Source organism: Eucyclogobius newberryi, unplaced genomic scaffold, assembly GCF_026437365.1.
Source record: "Eucyclogobius newberryi isolate DKJ021-1_F unplaced genomic scaffold, fEucNew1.0.hap1 SCAF_15, whole genome shotgun sequence".
Taxonomy (NCBI): domain Eukaryota; kingdom Metazoa; phylum Chordata; class Actinopteri; order Gobiiformes; family Gobiidae; genus Eucyclogobius; species Eucyclogobius newberryi.
In genome coordinates, this window is record NW_027315779.1 from 15,915,325 (window position 1) to 15,932,799 (window position 17,475).

General features: G+C 42.9%; 2 protein-coding genes across 2 annotated transcripts; one reads left to right on the plus strand and one right to left on the minus strand.

Moving 5' to 3' along the window:
- The first annotated feature begins 6,143 nt into the window (after nucleotides 1–6,143).
- On the plus strand, nucleotides 6,144–10,528 carry LOC140360845 (transmembrane protein 47-like). The gene is made up of 3 exons (XM_072446264.1): nucleotides 6,144–6,442; nucleotides 8,139–8,279; nucleotides 9,842–10,528. Exons 1-3 carry the CDS (start codon nucleotides 6,229–6,231, stop codon nucleotides 10,021–10,023), a joined length of 537 nt encoding a protein of 178 aa, XP_072302365.1. The 5' UTR covers nucleotides 6,144–6,228; the 3' UTR covers nucleotides 10,024–10,528.
- Nucleotides 10,529–13,210: 2,682 nt separating this feature from the next.
- Nucleotides 13,211–16,712, minus strand: il13ra2 (interleukin 13 receptor, alpha 2). Its single transcript, XM_072446284.1, has 8 exons — nucleotides 16,602–16,712; nucleotides 16,254–16,414; nucleotides 16,025–16,181; nucleotides 15,769–15,883; nucleotides 15,137–15,318; nucleotides 14,912–15,066; nucleotides 14,126–14,270; nucleotides 13,211–13,608 (listed from the first exon to the last, which is right to left on the minus strand). The coding sequence occupies exons 1-8, from the start codon at nucleotides 16,666–16,668 to the stop codon at nucleotides 13,511–13,513; spliced, it is 1,080 nt and encodes a 359-aa protein (XP_072302385.1). The 5' UTR covers nucleotides 16,669–16,712; the 3' UTR covers nucleotides 13,211–13,510.
- Between the last annotated feature and the right edge of the window lie 763 nt (nucleotides 16,713–17,475).

A 17,475-nucleotide genomic window follows, 5' to 3' on the forward strand; every position in this document is an offset into this window, starting at 1 on the left:
GGCATACCAACCGACGCTCAGTAATTCACAGTTGATGATTGCATAGTTTGTGATTGTAGTTGTTTGTCCTGACAAATTGCAAGATCGTGCTGAACGCAGACTTGAGCAGGGACAAAGAGAGAGAGCCTCGGTGACCCGGGACTTTTCATTGATTGTTGTTGTTGTTGTTGTTGTTTTATGGCGGTTGGCATCCAAGTGTTGCATTACCGCCAGACTTTATTCCTCAGACTTTGTCGTAGTCCTCAGACTCTGTCGTCGTAGTCCTCAGACTCTGTCGTAGTCCGTAAAAGTACTCCTTCCATTGCTTTGGTGTTACAAAGCCCATGAGGTCATGATATGTCTTTGTGACCGGCTTTATTCCAGGGAGACTCTTCTTCATCTTCCTCTCCTTCTTTGACGTTCGGTGCTTCCACCGTACAGCTTTATTCTTCAGGCTTCATTCTATAGGCTTTAATATGTCCACTGATGTCGCCTTTGTTGTTGTTGTTGTTGTTGTTGTTGTTTTATGGCGGTTGACATCCGAGTGTTGCATTACCGCCAGACTTTATTCCTTAAACTTTGTCGTAGTCCTAAAAGTTCTTCTTCCAGTGCCTTGACTTCCAGTGCTTTGCGTTGTTGTTGTTGTTGTTGTTGTTGTTTTATGGCGGTTGACATCCGAGTGTTGCATTACCGCCAGACTTTATTCCTTAGACTTTGTCGTAGTCCTAAAAGTTCTTCTTCCAGTGCCTTGACTTCCAGTGCTTTGTCCTCAGACTCTGTCGTAGTCCGTAAAAGTACTCCTTCCATTGCTTTGGTGTTAAAAAGTCTACGCCGTGCGTCTACGAGCTGCCACTCGTAGACGCACGGCTACCAAGCAGCGATTGATGTTCAGGGTTCAAAAATACCCGAGTTGTGGCAGAAAGAATAAAGTCTAAAGAATAAAGTCAAAAGAATTTAAGTCTAAAGAATAAAATTCTAAAGAAGTCTAAAGAATAAAGTCTAAATAATAAAGTCTAAAGAATAATAATTCTAATGCTAAGACTGCGGCATGAGAGGAAACGTCCCATCAAAATAAAAGAGGAAGAGTGAAGGCATTCATTGCGCCTCTGCTGGCCAATTGTGAAAATACACAATATCTGCAATAAACTTTTTTCATGGCGTCTCCAGGAGAATACAAACCATGAGTTTCAAACAAATCAGACAATGTTGACTTTTTCACACAATGGGTAGGGGGCGCTATAGAGTAAATTTGTAAAAAAAAAAAAGTCAAACGTGGCGGTGCCACTTTGATTTGACATGGCTGACTTCCTGTTTATCATAGAGCGATGCTGCCAGGTGCGTTTTACTCATCAAAGGTCAGAGGTCAAAGGTAGCTCTATCAATGTCCCAAGTTTCATGTGCCAAGGCCAAAGATTAAGCGTTTCATGTTTTTTCTTTTTTGAACTTGTCGGCACTGTTGCGACGGGCGTTCTCGCAACCTCCATTTTATTGGAGTTCGGGACGAGCCGATCGCGTCTATGTTCCATGTGTGACATTCATCAATGTTCAAGGGTCAAAAATGCCCGAGTTGTGGCAAAGTTTTACCATGCAAGAACAATAATAAGAATAAAAAGAATAAGAAACCATGGCAAGAACAAAGACTCGTTCCATTCCATGGAATGGCTCGAGCCAATTAATTTATCCTTTTTTCTTCATTAAAAAAACAAAAACAAAACTGATTTATTTTTATCTTTATTATTTTTCCCCTCCATCCCTTGTTGGGAAATTGGAGGTTTTGTCTATAGGAGTTTTTGTTTATAGGAGATCTTCTATTGAGAGTGTTTTTCAAACTTCCTATAAGTGATCTGTTCTTTTCCTCTGCATCTACCTCTGTATCTACCTGCGTTGCAACAATGACATTTCCTCATGTGGGACAATAAAGGAATATCTTATCTTATCTTAATTATGAGCCCTTCCTTTTATAAAGGAACAACCCAAACGTTTTTCTTCAAACATTATGACCTGATTTTTGGTGACCCAAATAAAATATTTTATGCAATTAGCCTGGCTGTTGGGTTACAATCTTGATACGGATCAAGTTCAAGATGATCTGTACCTGAAATAGCTTCTGCTACCATCCATCTGCACTGCAGATATTAGTTGGTTTTCTTAAAAAATAATTTGAAATAATTGTGTGCTTTTGTATCCACTTGTTATTATTGGAACAGATAGTTTCTTGGAGGGCGGAGAGAGCACAGATGATGGTTCATATTAAGGAGGTCAAAATGATGCTAAAGATAAACATTCTAACCTAGTTTCTGTCTTTTATTCACATAATGAGGCAATGAAAGTATAGTCTGTTAGGTCCATAAAAAGTGTGTATTTCCATCTCATCATATCCTGTGAGGCCTACAATATATTTTACACCTGATAAAATATAATGTGGGTTAATATAATTTGGGTTCATGTGTTTTGTTTTGTTTTTGTTTTCCCAAAGGAAAGGACTGCAATTGGCGAAAGCATTAATCTAATCTTGAGCATAATAAGATGTACAATGTGTATGTTTCTTCATGGGACTATAGGCTCCTAGTCTGTTGAACGTGTGCAAATGCTGCGCGTACGTCATCTGGTGGACAATTAAGGTAATGCGTGTATGGTAAAGATTAAATACGTTTGACGTCTACTTGAGACTTACATTGAAGCCTAAAAAAAAAATGTTGGGCAACTGAAGGCTGCTTCCTCCGAGAACTAATGTGCAATGTTTATTTCAGTAACTTGTGTAATATATTCAGCCAAACAATGACTTACACAGCCATCCTGAAATAGTACTTACTGTGTACATAACATGGGTCTGTGGTTTTATGGATCTTTAGGAACAGTGACTCTTTTCATAGGCCTAATACTTTTACAAAATAAAAGCACACGTTTTACACCTCAGCCTAGTAGTCCATAAAGCAACCATCCATCCATCCATCCATCCATCTTCTGCCGCTTTATCCTGGGCCGGGTCGCGGGGGCAACAGTCTGAGCAGGGACTCCCAGACTTCCTTCTCCCCAGACACTTCCTCTAACTCCTCCGGGGGGATCCCGAGGCGTTCCCAGGCCAGCCGAGAGACATAGTCTCTCCAGCGTGTCCTGGGTCTTCCTCGGGGCCTCTTCCCGGTGGGACATGCCTGAAACACCTCCCGAGGGAGGCGCCCAGGAGGCATCCGGAACAGATGCCCGAGCCACCTCAGCTGGCTCCTCTCAACGTGGAGGAGCAGCGGCTCTACTCGGAGCTCCCCCCGTGTGGCCGAGCTCCTCACCTTATCTCTAAGGGAGTGCCCAGCCACACGGCGGAGGAAACTCATTTCGACCGCTTGTATCCGCGATCTTCTTCTTTCGGTCACTACCCAAAGCTCATGACCATAGGTGAGGGTAGGAACGTAGACCGACTGGTAAATAGAGAGCTTTGCCTTTCGGCTCAGCTCCCTCTTCACCACAACAGTCCGATGCAGCGACTGCATCACTGCAGCCGCTGCACCGATCCGCCTGTCGATCTCACGCTCCATCCTTCCCTCACTCGTGAACAAGACCCCGAGATACTTGAACTCCTCCACTTGGGGCAAGGACACCCCACCCACCTGGAAAGGGCAAGCCACCTTTTTCCGGTCGAGAACCATGGCCTCGGATTTGGAGGTGCTGATTCTCATCCCAGCCGCTTCACACTCGGCTGCAAACCGTCCCAGTGCATGTTGCAGGTCCGGGTTTGATGGAGCCATCAGGACAACATCGTCTGCAAACAGCAGATACGAGATCCTGTGGTCCCCAAACCGGACACCCTCCGACCCCTGACTGCGCCTAGAAATTCTGTCCATAAAAATTATGAACAGAACCGGTGACAAAGGGCAGCCCTGGCGGAGTCCAACATGCACTGGGAACAGGTCTGACTTACTGCCGGCAATGCGAACACAGCTCCTGCTCCGGTCATACAGGGACCGGACAGCCCTGAGCAAAGGGCCCCGGACCCCGTACTCCCGGAGCACCCCCCAAAGGACACCCCGAGGGACAGGGTCGAAAGCCTTCTCCAGATCCACAAAGCACATGTGGACTGGTTGGGCAAACTCCCATGAACCCTCGAGCACCCGATGGAGGGTATAGAGCTGGTCCAGTGTTCCACGACCGGGACGAAAACCACTCTGCTCCTCCTGAACCCGAGGTTCGACTATCGGTCGGATTCTCCTCTCCAGTACCTTGGAATAGACCTTACCTGGGAGGCTGAGGAGTGTGAGCCCTCTGTAGTTGGAACACACCCTCCGGTCCCCCTTCTTGAACAGAGGGACCACCACCCCGGTCTGCCAGTCCAGAGGCACGGTCCCCGAACGCCACGCGATGTTGCAGAGACGTGCCAACCAAGACAGTCCTACAACATCCAGATACTTTAGGTACTCAGGGCGGATCTCATCCACCTCCGGAGCCCTGCCACCGAGGAGTTTGCGAACAACCTCAGTGACTTCAGCTTGGGTGATGGATGAGCCAGCCTCCGAGTCCCTGGTCTCTACTTCCTCTTCGGAAGACGTGACTGAGGGATTAAGGAGATCCTCAAAGTATTCCTTCCACCGTCCGACGACATCCCCAGTCGAGGTCAGCAGGCCTCCACCCGCACCGTAAACGGTGTTGGTGAGACACTGCTTCCCCCTCCTGAGGCGCCGGACGATTTGCCAGAATTTCTTTGGTGCCGACCGATAGTCCTCCTCCATGGCCTCCCCGAACTCCTCCCAGGCCCGGGTTTTTGCCTCTGCGACAGCACGAACCGCGGCTCGCTTGGCCTGCCGATACCCGTCGATGACCTCCAGAGACCTACAAGCCAGAGTGGCCTGATAGGCCTCCTTCTTCAGTCTGACGGCATCCCTTACTTCCGGTGTCCACCACCGGGTTCGGGGGTTGCCGCCACGACAGGCACCGGAGACCTTGCGACCACAGCTCCGAGCAGCCGCATCAACAATGGAGGCGGAGAACATGGTCCACTCGGACTCAATGTCCCCAGCCTCCCCCGGGACATGGGAGAAGCTCTCCCGGAGGTGCGAGTTGAATACCCTACTGACAGAGGGCTCCACTAGACGTTCCCAACAGACCCTCACAATGCGCTTGGGTCTGCCAAGTCTGTCCGGCTTCCTCCTCCGCCAGCGGATCCAACTCACCACCAGGTGGTGATCGGTTGACAACTCTGCCCCTCTCTTCACCCGAGTGTCCAAGACACGCGGCCGGAGGTCAGATGACACGACAACAAAGTCGATCATTGACCTCCGGCCTAGGGTGTCCTGGTGCCATGTGCACTGATGAACACCCTTGTGCTTGAACATGGTGTTCGTTATGGACAATCCGTGGCTAGCACAGAAGTCCAATAACTGAACACCGCTCGGGTTCAGATCGGGGAAGCCGTTCTTCCCGATCACCCCTCTCCAGGTGTCACTGTCATTGCCCACGTGGGCGTTGAAGTCCCCCAGTAGAACAACGGAGTCCCCGGTCGGTGCACTGTCCAGTACCCCTCCCAAGGACTCCAAGAAGGCCGGGTACTCTGCACTGCTGTTCGGCCCGTAGGCCGCCACAACAGTGAGAGACCTGTCCCCCACCCGAAGGCGGAGGGACGCAACCCTCTCGTTCACCGGGGTAAACTCCAACACGTGGCGGCTGAGCTGAGGGGCTATCAGCAAGCCCACACCAGCCCGCCGCCTCTCCCCGCGGGCAACACCAGAGAAGTGGAGCGTCCAGCCCCTCTCGAGGAGATATAGATCCATAAAGCAACCATCAGAGTATATTTTTTAAACTTCTCAGAGTAGTTTTCGGACTCCTACTTGGATAATATTTTGTTTAAAGTACTAGACAATCATAACTCTTCCCACTGTGAGTGAGTCAAGTGACAAACGATACATGATCTGAACATGTGTCTCTTGCACCGCTAGTTTTGGATTTTTCCTGAACTATCCATTGAGAGTCCTTGAAGTATCCTTTGAAATTTCCCCAATGTAGCTTTTTAGACTATTTAAAGTCTGTACTCTTCTGCCCACCCCTGCTCACGACCCTCGCGTTCATAGAGGCTTAACTTTGAAAGGTCATCTCCGGAAGCCAGAGTTACAGCTGCAGCTTGACGCTCAGAGCCCGTGCGCGAGGAGGACGCACTGTCCCGCAGGCGCAGCTCCGGTACTCTTAAACTCGCGTGTTCAATTCTCCTGTCCCGCTCTTTGTTGTCCTCTCTGAGACTCACCGGAGGGACAATCTTTGCAGAGGACGATGTCCGCGGACGAGACGTACGTGTTCCGCCCGTTCAAGCTGATCGCGCTGCTGTGCGTGTTCCTGGCGCTGTGTCTGGACGTGGTGGCGCTGCTCAGTCCCGCCTGGGTCACCGCGGAGCACTTCTCCTTGTCCCTGTGGGAGTCCTGTTCCCTGTCCGCGGCGCGCACGGGACAAGAGCCCGAGTGGAGCTGCTTCTCCACGCTCACATCTGGTAGGGAACGATGTCAATCACCTGCTCTGTCATGGTGTCGAAGTGTTTTTAGTAAGTTTGAGTCTGAGAAAGGGTGTTTTGTCTTCAGTATTTCTTGTTTATGCATGTATTATTTATGATTAACTCAACTAAATGCTCATTGCAACTTTGAGCCGTATAAACAAATATATTTTCAGCAGTAATACATCTTGCATACCATCTAAAGGTCTGTTTATTAAAAGTGAATACAATCTGAGCCCTGTCCAGCTGCAGGAAACGGTCCCCTGGCATTCCTCAGTGTCCATGTTTCATACCAGAGCTATGACGTGCTGCTGTCAGGATACTGCACTTTGGGATGTTTGGAAAGGGTTTGACTTAACTATAGTCAATAAAGTTACATTAGTGGCTTATGTGTGCATTTTAGTGCATGCACCAGGGCAATATCTTTAACAACCACTTGTTTCTAGGCAGGGTGTCTTTTGCTTCAACCCCTTCTCTCTTTCCCATTGAGGGCAGAATCGGCTTGAAATGCACAGATTTCAAATACCTTTGCTCTCTTTCATGCATGCTGTTGTTTGCCATCTTAATCCCTACTCATGTAAGAAAAAGGTAAACCAAAATGGCAAAAGAGAAGCAAAATATTGGGACAAAAACATGCAGGTGCGGTTGAGCGTGGTATAATATTTTGGAATGTGTTTTGTTTAAAGGGGTTGGGTTAGTCTTTAAGGGTGCACTGGCCTCATTAGGCTAGAGTAGAGGGGTATGGTGGGGTCAAAGCAAACTTTCTATGTACATAAATCTTTCCCAGGATTCTTCTCTTTCAGTTTATTTTTGTAGTGAAGTAATCTGACACTTGGACCATCACCAAGTGTGTGAAACTGTAGCTGCAGGCCTTACTATAATATAGTTGTACATAATTAGTTAGATGTGGGTTTCTTGAGTGGACTTTAGGGGTCCATCTGGTGTTGGCAGTCAGTGCCTCTTCTTGTCCTAAAGACAAATGAAACAAAAGTTCAGGGGACAATGGTGGAGCTTCATCATGGAGCTGAGCCTTTTGAGGTCAGAATGTTTGTGAAGAATCAAAGAGGATCTGGACAAAGGGAGAGAAAAGGACAAGACACTTGCAAAAGTTGTTTGCAACTTACATATGCTGGTTGTATATAAGACTTACTCATATTTCATAAAACCATTTGTATAAGATAAGATAAGATATTCCTTTATTGTCCCACATGGGGAAATTTCATAAATGGACATAAGTGTCTAAAACACCTAATTTCATGTAGTAAATGTTAATGCTTTAAATTAACCATTCCCAAATCAATACACAAATCACTGCCCACAAACGGGCCACGATTGGCTGGGATAAAATCAAAAGTGAACAGCGTACAGACATAGGCATATGTATGAGAAATACCTCAATTTGGTTACAAGTAGAATTGCATTGCACAAAAGGTAGTGAATAGATCAATGGATGATTCTTTCAATGACATGTTGATAATTTTTCAGTTTTTAGTCATCTAAGCACTGAAATCTCCTCTCTCCACGACAGAAGAGCTCTACTTAAACATATTCAAACCTGTTTGTCAGTGTTGTTCTGTCTGGGTTTCTTTGTGTGGTGTTTGTCAGCACAGCATTTCATTTCAGCAGCAGAGGTGAATCAGTCTTTTGTTGGGACGATGCTGCTTTTGCCCCTCTCTAACCTGTCTCTGTCCTCTAGACTGGCAGATTGCCACACTGGTGCTCCTCGTGGCTGGGGCAGCTGCGACTCTGGTGGCATTTTTGGTGGCCCTCATCTCGCTTTGCCATGGGACACACAGACGATACTATCGGCCTGTGGCTGTGTTCCTCTTCACTGCAGGTATAAACCCTCTGCCATGTAAGACATTTGATCTGATTTCTTTGTTAACCAGGTGACCTTAGCTTAGTAACAAAAGTTTGCACCTTGCACTGTTTCTATTATAAAATGTTGATACAAGGTTGTTGTTTTTTTGAGTGATTATATTACAGTAAATGTACTGTTATATTGCTACTATTGGGGGGTGTTACTGTACTCAATTATTTTTGACAATATATCGTGGGAGAATATTTTACATTTTCAGAATTATGAAGTCATATACACTTGGATAAACTTTTTTCTCATCCGGACTCATCTGGAGTAATTTCACAATAATATCACAATAAGCTCCTGTGATACAAACGATAGGCAGCGTAGTTCAAGTTCTCTTTTGGGCCGATCCCTTTCACAGTTCATTCAGCAACCACAACAATTTCCAGAGGGAGTTTTTCCAGCACACATTATGTTTCTGAATGAGGCACATTGGTTGAGCTCACATTTTCTGTGGTAAAGAAACTGGAAAGTAGTTGGCGCATGAGCCAAGAAAAAGCAAACCTCTAATCTGCAGACTTTAGATGTTAGTGAAGTCACTGAGACAGCAAAACTTCATGATACATTATGTTTTGCTTGACTTGCTTGAATATCACAAGGAAACTGTAAAAATATGACACTGTTTGGCTTCAGTCATTCTAAGCTTCTTCAGAATCAGCAGATCCCTCTTTTGCCCGTTTTTATGCACATTTACATTTAGCATGAAGCGCTTGTTTATGCAATTACAGCTGTATTCTTAACTTTGACAATCTCTTTTGTAGCATTTCCAACTCATACACTCTCTAAAATACTGTCTAAATATTGACAAATATCCCAAATTTCCAATTGAAAACATTTTACAAAACTCACTATTACCTAACTAAGTAATTCTCCATTACATTGACGGTTATTTTGAAAGTACAGCCATGGTCTTATTTTATGTCTAAAACAGAGTCACAAAGGCATTAGTGTTAGTGCTCGCTGTGGGTGCTGTGTTATTCTTTCCGGTGTGTAATTCCTTGGAGAGAAACGGCCTCTCTATGGACCACAGTCTGAGGCGGCAGCAGTAGAAAGTGGAACTGTGTTAGAAGTAAAATGCTTAGGGGCTTTTACTGCGTGAGATTTATTTTTTGTCCCGAAATCTGACCTGAACAGTTTTTTGTGCACAACAGCACTGCCACATTCCTGGGCTTCCACTAGTAAGTGTCTTTAGGAAGGAAAGGTGGGGCACTTTTCCGGAAAGTCTCTCAAAGAAAATGTACAGGACATTATATATGACGTCATGAACAGAATTACTGCAGGGACCACTGACTGGACAGAGGAAACGTCTCACTTCTGTTAACTAAGGAACAAGAATAATCCCAATTGTTCAATGTAATTACTAATGAAGGCACAAGGCTGGAAAAAAACACAAGAATTTAAGACATTTTGAAATCCATCTTGGGAATGTTTGCTCATTTACACCAATTATAGAATTACATATAAGAAACAAGTAAGATGAGAGACCTAGAAGCTTTGTAATCTTTTAATAATATGTTTTTATTGCTCTGTTCCAGTGGTGCTCCAGGCCTGTGCTCTGGTGCTGTACCCCATCAAATTCATCGATGGCACAGTTCTTCAGACGTACCATGAGTTCAACTGGGGCTACGGTCTGGGCTGGGGAGCCACCATCTTCATGTTGGGTGGGGGAATCCTCTTCTGCCTTCGCACCGACATCTACGAAGACACCATGTACTGAGTCTGTTCAGATGCATCTAACAAAGGGTGTGCTTGATTTCCTCACTCTGCGCTCCCTGCAGTCAACATGCAAGCGCACACCCATCACGCTGTCCTATTTTTACACAGGGTAGAGGGTCTAATTTAGGACAGGCCTGTGCGGACTTCTACCCCTTCCACGCAGTGAATTCTGGGTAGGCGCAGGGCACTGAAGCTGGACGTTTCATCTTTGAATTTACCGAAATCTCAATTTTTTTAGAGAGACACATATACGTTAATATCAGACTGAATGATGCCAATATTTTTATGTTTTTTGTTGAAAAATCGTGTTATTATATGTATTTATAGCTTTATTTTTCTTCTTATAGAAAAGTTGTTATCTCCTGTTATATTATCTAAAGCTTCTGCTCTTGTAAAAATGCATAATGTACAATAATGTAGGAGCAGTTATTGTATGTGCTAATATGGAGAATGTAAATGTGTACAGACTATTTCTACATAGAGAAATTAAACTTGAGTAGTTTTGAGTAGTTGTGATATTATTATAGCTATACCCTATAGCTATGCCCAGACACATGTTTATGTGTTGACCTTTGACCTCAGAAAAGTAAGAGTGACCGTCACCCAGAGGTGCGCTGAGATCGACGAGGTTAAACGTGTTTGAAGGTTGGCTCTCTGCTGTGCCACTGGCAGAAGGGCGTCGACACCTAGGCTAAAGTTACACATCAGTTTAGAGAATATGATAAGATAGCCTTTATTTGTCCACACAAGGGGGACATTTTGGACAGTGCACAGTCCTTGTACTGTACGGTCATATTATTAGTCATTGATCCATCGTATTATTTCTTGGGCTGGCTGACTCTCAGTCTCTCTCTCTCTCTGTGCATGACATGACAATACATCATAATTATTGCATTTATTGCAAACACTTATTCCATTATAATGAATATAAAGAAACAAGCTGACATTGAATTTCTAATCTGTTATGTATAAGAGTCAGAAGAATATTTGTGGATTAGGAAAAACTATACTTTGATCATTTAAAAAAATATCTACTGAAGGAAATCTCCGTGAAATCAGAAGTAGAAAAGACACTCCCATTTGTTAATGGCAGCCTGCTTCAGTTACGCCATCTAGTGTTCAGATAATGTACACGCACATTTCACAAAGGAGAATTCAAGCTGAAACAATAAATATAGCAAAATGTACTTTCATACAGCTGTGACAAATAATACCGGTATGATGATGGATTTTCTGTGGCTGGAAAAGCATCACTGCGTGCTGCCCGGTGGTGGAGTGGTTAGACAGCACACATGCCAGGCTCCATGTGCAGCAGTGTTGTGAGTTTGAATCCCGGCCCTGACAGTTTACTGCATGTCCTCCCTTCTCTCTCATCCCCATTTCATACTAAGCTGTTCTGGCTATTAAAGCCTACAGGCCAAAAAATAAATAAAAAAGAAGGAAGGAAAAGCAACAATGGAAGATAAGTTGAATAAATAAATAATGCATTTAGTGATTACAATCATGAATTGTATCATTGATAATAATAATAATAATAAAAGGATGCACATATCCTTGAATCATGTCAAAATCACCAATCCGTATAAAATGTCGTACATCCAAAATAATAAAGACAATTATGGATCCTTAGCACCACTGACAATAAGGCATTGGTTTCCACAGTCACACAGCTGAAAACCACTGGTCAAGCTGAATATTTGAGGTTTCTACTTCCTCTGTTGACAATAGTGAAGGTTTACACAACACACCATAAATATACTAAAGTCACGGTGTCTTGGTTGTGCTGCTGCTGGTGAGTGTGCTGCTGCCCTGGTGCAGTAACTGTCCAGGCCCTGCGCTCTGTTCAATGCAGGGACAGATTCCAGTTACTGAACCTGGGGGACAGAGCGAGGCGTGGAGGTCTCCTGGGAATCCCAAGGCTGAAAACTGAATGATTATGCACAAAAATGAATCAACCCAAACCTTACATTGTTTGGAGAGTCAACCGTATCCTCAGCCCATCTGCGTTTGGAAGAAAGAGCCAAATAGACAGGACACTAACTCCCTGGCTATACATTAGCCTCCCACCAAACCTCTATCAGGCCCTAGCTCCACCTAAATTACACATTAACCTGTGTGAAGTCACCTCTGCCATGACTGTCCTGGGCCACTCTTAGTCCAAGATAGAGAAGAGCCAAACTAAGAATGGTTACTCTTCGACTTATTTACCCAAAGTTAAAAAGTAAGCGTGAGATTCTTGTTGTTGTAATCCCTCATTCATCTTTTTTCTACCATGGGTTTCTTGTTTTATGCAGTAAAATGTTGAATATTTTTGTGATTTCATTATTTTATTGGCTTTTACTTTTCCCACAAAACTATCTTAATTGTTTTTGTTTGCTACAAATATATATATATATATTTTTTTATATTAAATGTAATAAGGATTACCCTTTGCCTTCATATATGTCTAGAAACTGAGAGAAAGGGAAAGCCATGCACCCGGAATGTGAGGCTCAAATGTGGTGATCTCTGTGGGAATCAGGCAGATGCTCAGACTCGTTGACCTTGAGTGTTGAAGTTTTTATCGAATAACCTCGATATCAGCGCAGAGCCACATGGACATTTTCTCAAAAACCCAACAAACATTTCACCCCTTTTTTTTGTATTATAGAAAAACAAACGGAACAAAACCAGAGAATGAAAAGATAAAACAACAAAGAAATAGAGGAGTAGCCCAAAGTATAAACCAGAAAATAAAAAGGTCAAACAGGCATATGTCCCCCACCACACACAATTTTCAATATAAAACCATATAATATTTAAAATATACAACACCACCAAAGAAGAAAGAGTGGGTTTTATAGTTTTACAATCTGGAAAATGAATAGAAATAAAAAGTGTTGAGAAAGGTATTGTTTCATTGTTTATACTGTATTTCACAAAGATTTTTAAGAATATTTTTATTTAAAGCAAAATTCAAACATTATAATATGTTCTTCACAATAAATAGTGATTACACTCTCACAGCACTGTAGCAGTCTCCATAAAATCATATTTGTATTTTGAATAAATAATGATGCTGTTGAGGCTTTCTTTAAGTACAGTTAGATGCTAAACACACAAAAATGGCAATAACTGAGGCATTTGTTCAAGAATAAAAGTGAGAACTCAATACAACTAAAAAAACAATTATGAATAAACTGCAATCCATATTGTGTAAACGTGCAATTAAACCATAACATACAGTACCGGTATACAAAGAAAATCTGGCAAGTCTGGCCTAAAATGTAATAATATATTCGGCATAAAACAGTGTCCCGTGTCATCTTCACATTCAAATGCTGTGAACCACTGGTGCGTCTCCCGCTGATGTCAAACACCTCCTTTTTCTTCTCTTGCTTCAGTCGTCTCCTAAAATTCAACCGCATTTTCCTCAGTCTTACAGTGTTACTCTGTTGTTTTATCAGAGATGTGTTCTGTGTAACTTACAGTCTGACCACAGCCCACACTCACAAAAGTAGCACTAGGCCTGTGATGATGGTGACAGTAATGTACTTGTACTGAGGTAACGTGTTCCGGCTTGGTACAGATTCTACGCTCTGTTTCTCTAGAGTGAAAATGTGAACCAAAAAAAGAGTTCTTAGACACAGCACACCTACTGAGGGGATTCACAATCTGCTTGTTTCCATGAATATGTTTTCCTAGAATTTTCCACAATATGACTTTACTTATCTCCATGAAAACAAGCAGGTGGCAGCACCGCACCAGCATCTCGCTCACAGTCAGAATGCATGTTTTTCAAGATATTTTATTCTAACAATAACAACATATGTAATTGAAAATACGCACAACATATATGCTGTTGTGTATATATGTAGGACATTTCAAATAGGTGTCTGACACATATTTTATTTATATAATAGGCAATATTCATTAAGCAGACAGAGCAAACAGAGCAAAACATTTAATTATATGTGAAGCTTAGATATACATATCCTGTTGTCTCTAAAGATGAGAGCTGGTAAGACTGTTGTAAACTGAACTGAAACACCCTGCTAACAGTGTATTGCTTGAGTAACATCATTGTTATATACCGCTGCTCTGCACAACAGCAGCGTCTGTACCTGGGTAGCACACAGGTGGACTCCAGTCACTCCACACACCGCTGTTGGCACAACGGTTATTCAACATGGATCGAACTCTCAGACAACATGTCTCATTATCTGGAAGAGCCAACACAACTGCTGTTTCTGTGTGATTTGATGTGATCTGTAGCAAAAAAACAAACACAAAACAATCTGACCACAGCCCACACACAAACAAGTAGCACCTTTCTTGTGATGATGGTGACAGTATAAGTACTTGTACTCAGGTAACATGTGGACTTGGTTGCTGATGCTACTCTACGTTAAGTTTGAATTTAAAATATCTCTCTTTGCGTGACATCAATGACCTACATCTAAATGATTGTTCAACACTTGGAATACGATTTTAATTGGGCCAATTAAATAATACATGTCAGACCTTGCCCAAGAACTCATGAAGAAACGTGTGTATACGCAACACACTGCAATTTTACGAGGATATTTAATCGGGAACTATACATTTAACTGGTTATCTATTTTTAGTCTGTACGTCTGCAAGTGAAATGACTCAATAGTGACTCAATAATGATTTATTTTTGTCTTAGCTGAAAATGCATTTCTCCATGTCAAGGTATTTCAAATAACATTTTGAATATTATTAGAAAAACCTTGCCATGGAGAAAAGTGTCTAGCTTCTAATAATAATAATTCAACTTTTTTAAAAGATGATACAAATATTGATAACTGCTGCATCAGTACAATCTTTTGGTAACTTTGTGTTTACTTGAAATGGATGATCTAAATAGATTATATAAGAGTATGTACCAGAGTGTGTTTTCGGTCCGGGCCTTCTCTCCTGGCTTGGACCTGCCATTGGAGACAGTGTTGGGGTATCCTCACGTCAGGACGGTTCCAGAGAGCTCTCACCTGCCTGTCTGCACCCGCCTCCACACATACCTCTCCAGGTGCTTTAGGCTTTACTGAAACACAATGAGCTATGATTTATAGAGCCCTGGGATAAGCCGCAGACAGTGCCACGCTGTTAGGTACCAATGTTCTGGATCTGCAGCGTGGAGTAAACGGCTCTGATTGGGTGGTCTGAAGAGGCGTTCACACACAGGTTAAAATCTGAGAACATGGGTAAAACTGTTCCGGAGAAATTGCAGCCACTCCTAAAGCCTTCAGAAATAATGTAGCGTGGACACTCTTTTGCATGTGTCAGTTCTCTGTGCCTACAAAAGAAACAACACAAATATAAGATGACTGCACACTGCATTTAGCCAGACATGTTGCAACTTGAAAAAAAATCCATAACCCCTCACAAATTTGATTTGTTACCTTTGTTACCGTTTAAGTGTTAATAACATGATGAATAACTGATGACTAACCACCCGCATGATGTCACGTTTACTCATGTGAAACACCCCAGTAATTTTCCTCCTACTCATAACATGATAAAGAATAGATAAGAGATAAGATATAAGCCTTTATTTGTTCACACAATGGGGAAATTCCGGGGTACCGCTACGGTACAGAAGTAAAACAAAAGATTACTTATAGAAAGCTTTAAAAAAAAACAAAAAAACACTCTTAATAGAAAACCTCTTATAAACAAAACTCTTATAGACAAAACCTCTTATATATAAGTATAAATATAATGTTTGAAACTTCAGAGCACATACCAGTAATACAGAGCCACTTGTGCCTTTGCTGGCATCTTTGAGCTTTTCTTCCAGCTGCAAACCAGGTGTTCCATGTTATAGTAAACACACGTAAGGTTCTGGATGCCATCATTGCCTGAAGGAAATAGAGAAGAACTGATGATATCATTTCTGGACTGTGGTAAATGTAAAATCTATGGTGATCATAAACCAATTCAATTCAATTTGTTTTCATAAAGCCAGAAATCAGCACTTGCCTTGATGCAACTGTACCAACCTGCCATGTGTGGTTTTTGAACCACCTCAATGTAGTTTTTGCTTTTTGCTGTGCGGCCCTCCGCACACGGTCCAGAGATGAGAGTGTAAACACGAACTTGCACCTTTTGTGCCAGGTCAAACTGAGCCCTGAATGAAGTCTGGGTGGTCCTGATACTCTAGAGGAAGCACAGCATTACATAGATGGACACACCAGTGTTTAGCTGTGATTGTACTGAATGGTCACTCACGGTCCAGCTGTGGCTGTAGCTGTCATAGTAGTGCAGCTCATACATCACTAAGCACTGACCCTGCTTCTTCATCCGGACCAGGTCCTGAAGGGAGCTCCAGCGGACCTCCAGGTTTCCCAAGTGCCCCAGGTCTGTTATGGTCAGGTTCTCAGGAGGGGCCACTGAGGAAAAGGACAATAAATCATATACCATCAAGTATTTCCACAATTCACTTTAGGCATATCCATGGGTTTCAGAGTGATAAAAATAAGACCGTTGCCATAGTAATTGATAATTAAAATTGTCCTGAAAATGACACGAGCAGGAAACTGAAACCCAGCAGAAATCAAACGCACATATCAGACCAACCTGTGCAGTGGACGAAATTCAAAATAATTAAAAGAAGTAGCAGCGCGAGACAAGATTTCACCGCCATCAAGACGCAAATAAGTCCAATAAATGTAACACAAGAATATGCAGAGTGAACAATTCATTCAAATTGTTATAATGTGGGGGGAAAAGGCTTATTTTCCGAAACGCAGTCCATGAAGCAGTGAGGCACGCGTGGTGAGTGAAGGCTTTTATTGGACCCGTTTCAGGGAGTGTCTTTCATTGGAACTGGAGTGCATTGGAATTATGGAAACGCATCTGCGGGTGGGCCCTCGGATTTTGTCTTCATTTGTTCCGTCAACCATATGATAAAAGGAAACTATCAAGCAAGATTGTGCCGTGAAGCTGGGGGGGCAAATCATTTCACTGGTATTTAAACAGGAACCATTGGTTACAAGAAAAGAGCACTGCAAAGAATCAACTTTATTTCATTTTTCCCATGTTTACTCTTAAGAAAGTCATTTTTTACACATGATATGTACAACAGTTTCAACTTGAGCAGGGCCCTTGCATGCATCCAGTTTGAAATACAAAAATGTCTTGGCAGTTTTGCATAAAGACGTGCCTAACTGTACAAAGATCTCCAGGCAGTTGTCACATGGCCTCAAAGATGAATGGCAATCAAAGGTGTGTCAGGAAAATAATAAATACAGTATAATTTGTTATTACAATTCAATGTATGACTCCATTTACAAGCACGCATAACTGTAAAATGTGTGTAATAGGATACTGAGTTCCACCCTGGACAGGATAAGGACAAGCCCGTATTAAAAAAAGAAAAGAAAAAAGGTAAACACAGAAAAAGTGCAGGGAAGTTTAGAGGACTGCATTGCTCAATTGACATTCAAATCAA

Bases quoted from the DNA above. Each gene is read 5' to 3' on its own strand.
- LOC140360845 (XM_072446264.1), top strand. From the start codon at position 6,229: ATGTCCGCGGACGAGACGTACGTGTTCCGCCCGTTCAAGCTGATCGCG. The intron at 6,443-8,138 runs GTAGGGAACGAT...TCTGTCCTCTAG, and splicing joins CTTCTCCACGCTCACATCTG to ACTGGCAGATTGCCACACTG. The intron at 8,280-9,841 runs GTATAAACCCTC...GCTCTGTTCCAG, and splicing joins TGTGTTCCTCTTCACTGCAG to TGGTGCTCCAGGCCTGTGCT.
- il13ra2 (XM_072446284.1), bottom strand. From the start codon at position 16,668: ATGGCGGTGAAATCTTGTCTCGCGCTGCTACTTCTTTTAATTATTTTG. The intron at 16,415-16,601 runs GTTGGTCTGATA...CCTTTTCCTCAG, and splicing joins GAATTTCGTCCACTGCACAG to TGGCCCCTCCTGAGAACCTG. The intron at 14,271-14,911 runs GTACATACTCTT...TTTTTGCTACAG, and splicing joins CGGACCGAAAACACACTCTG to ATCACATCAAATCACACAGA.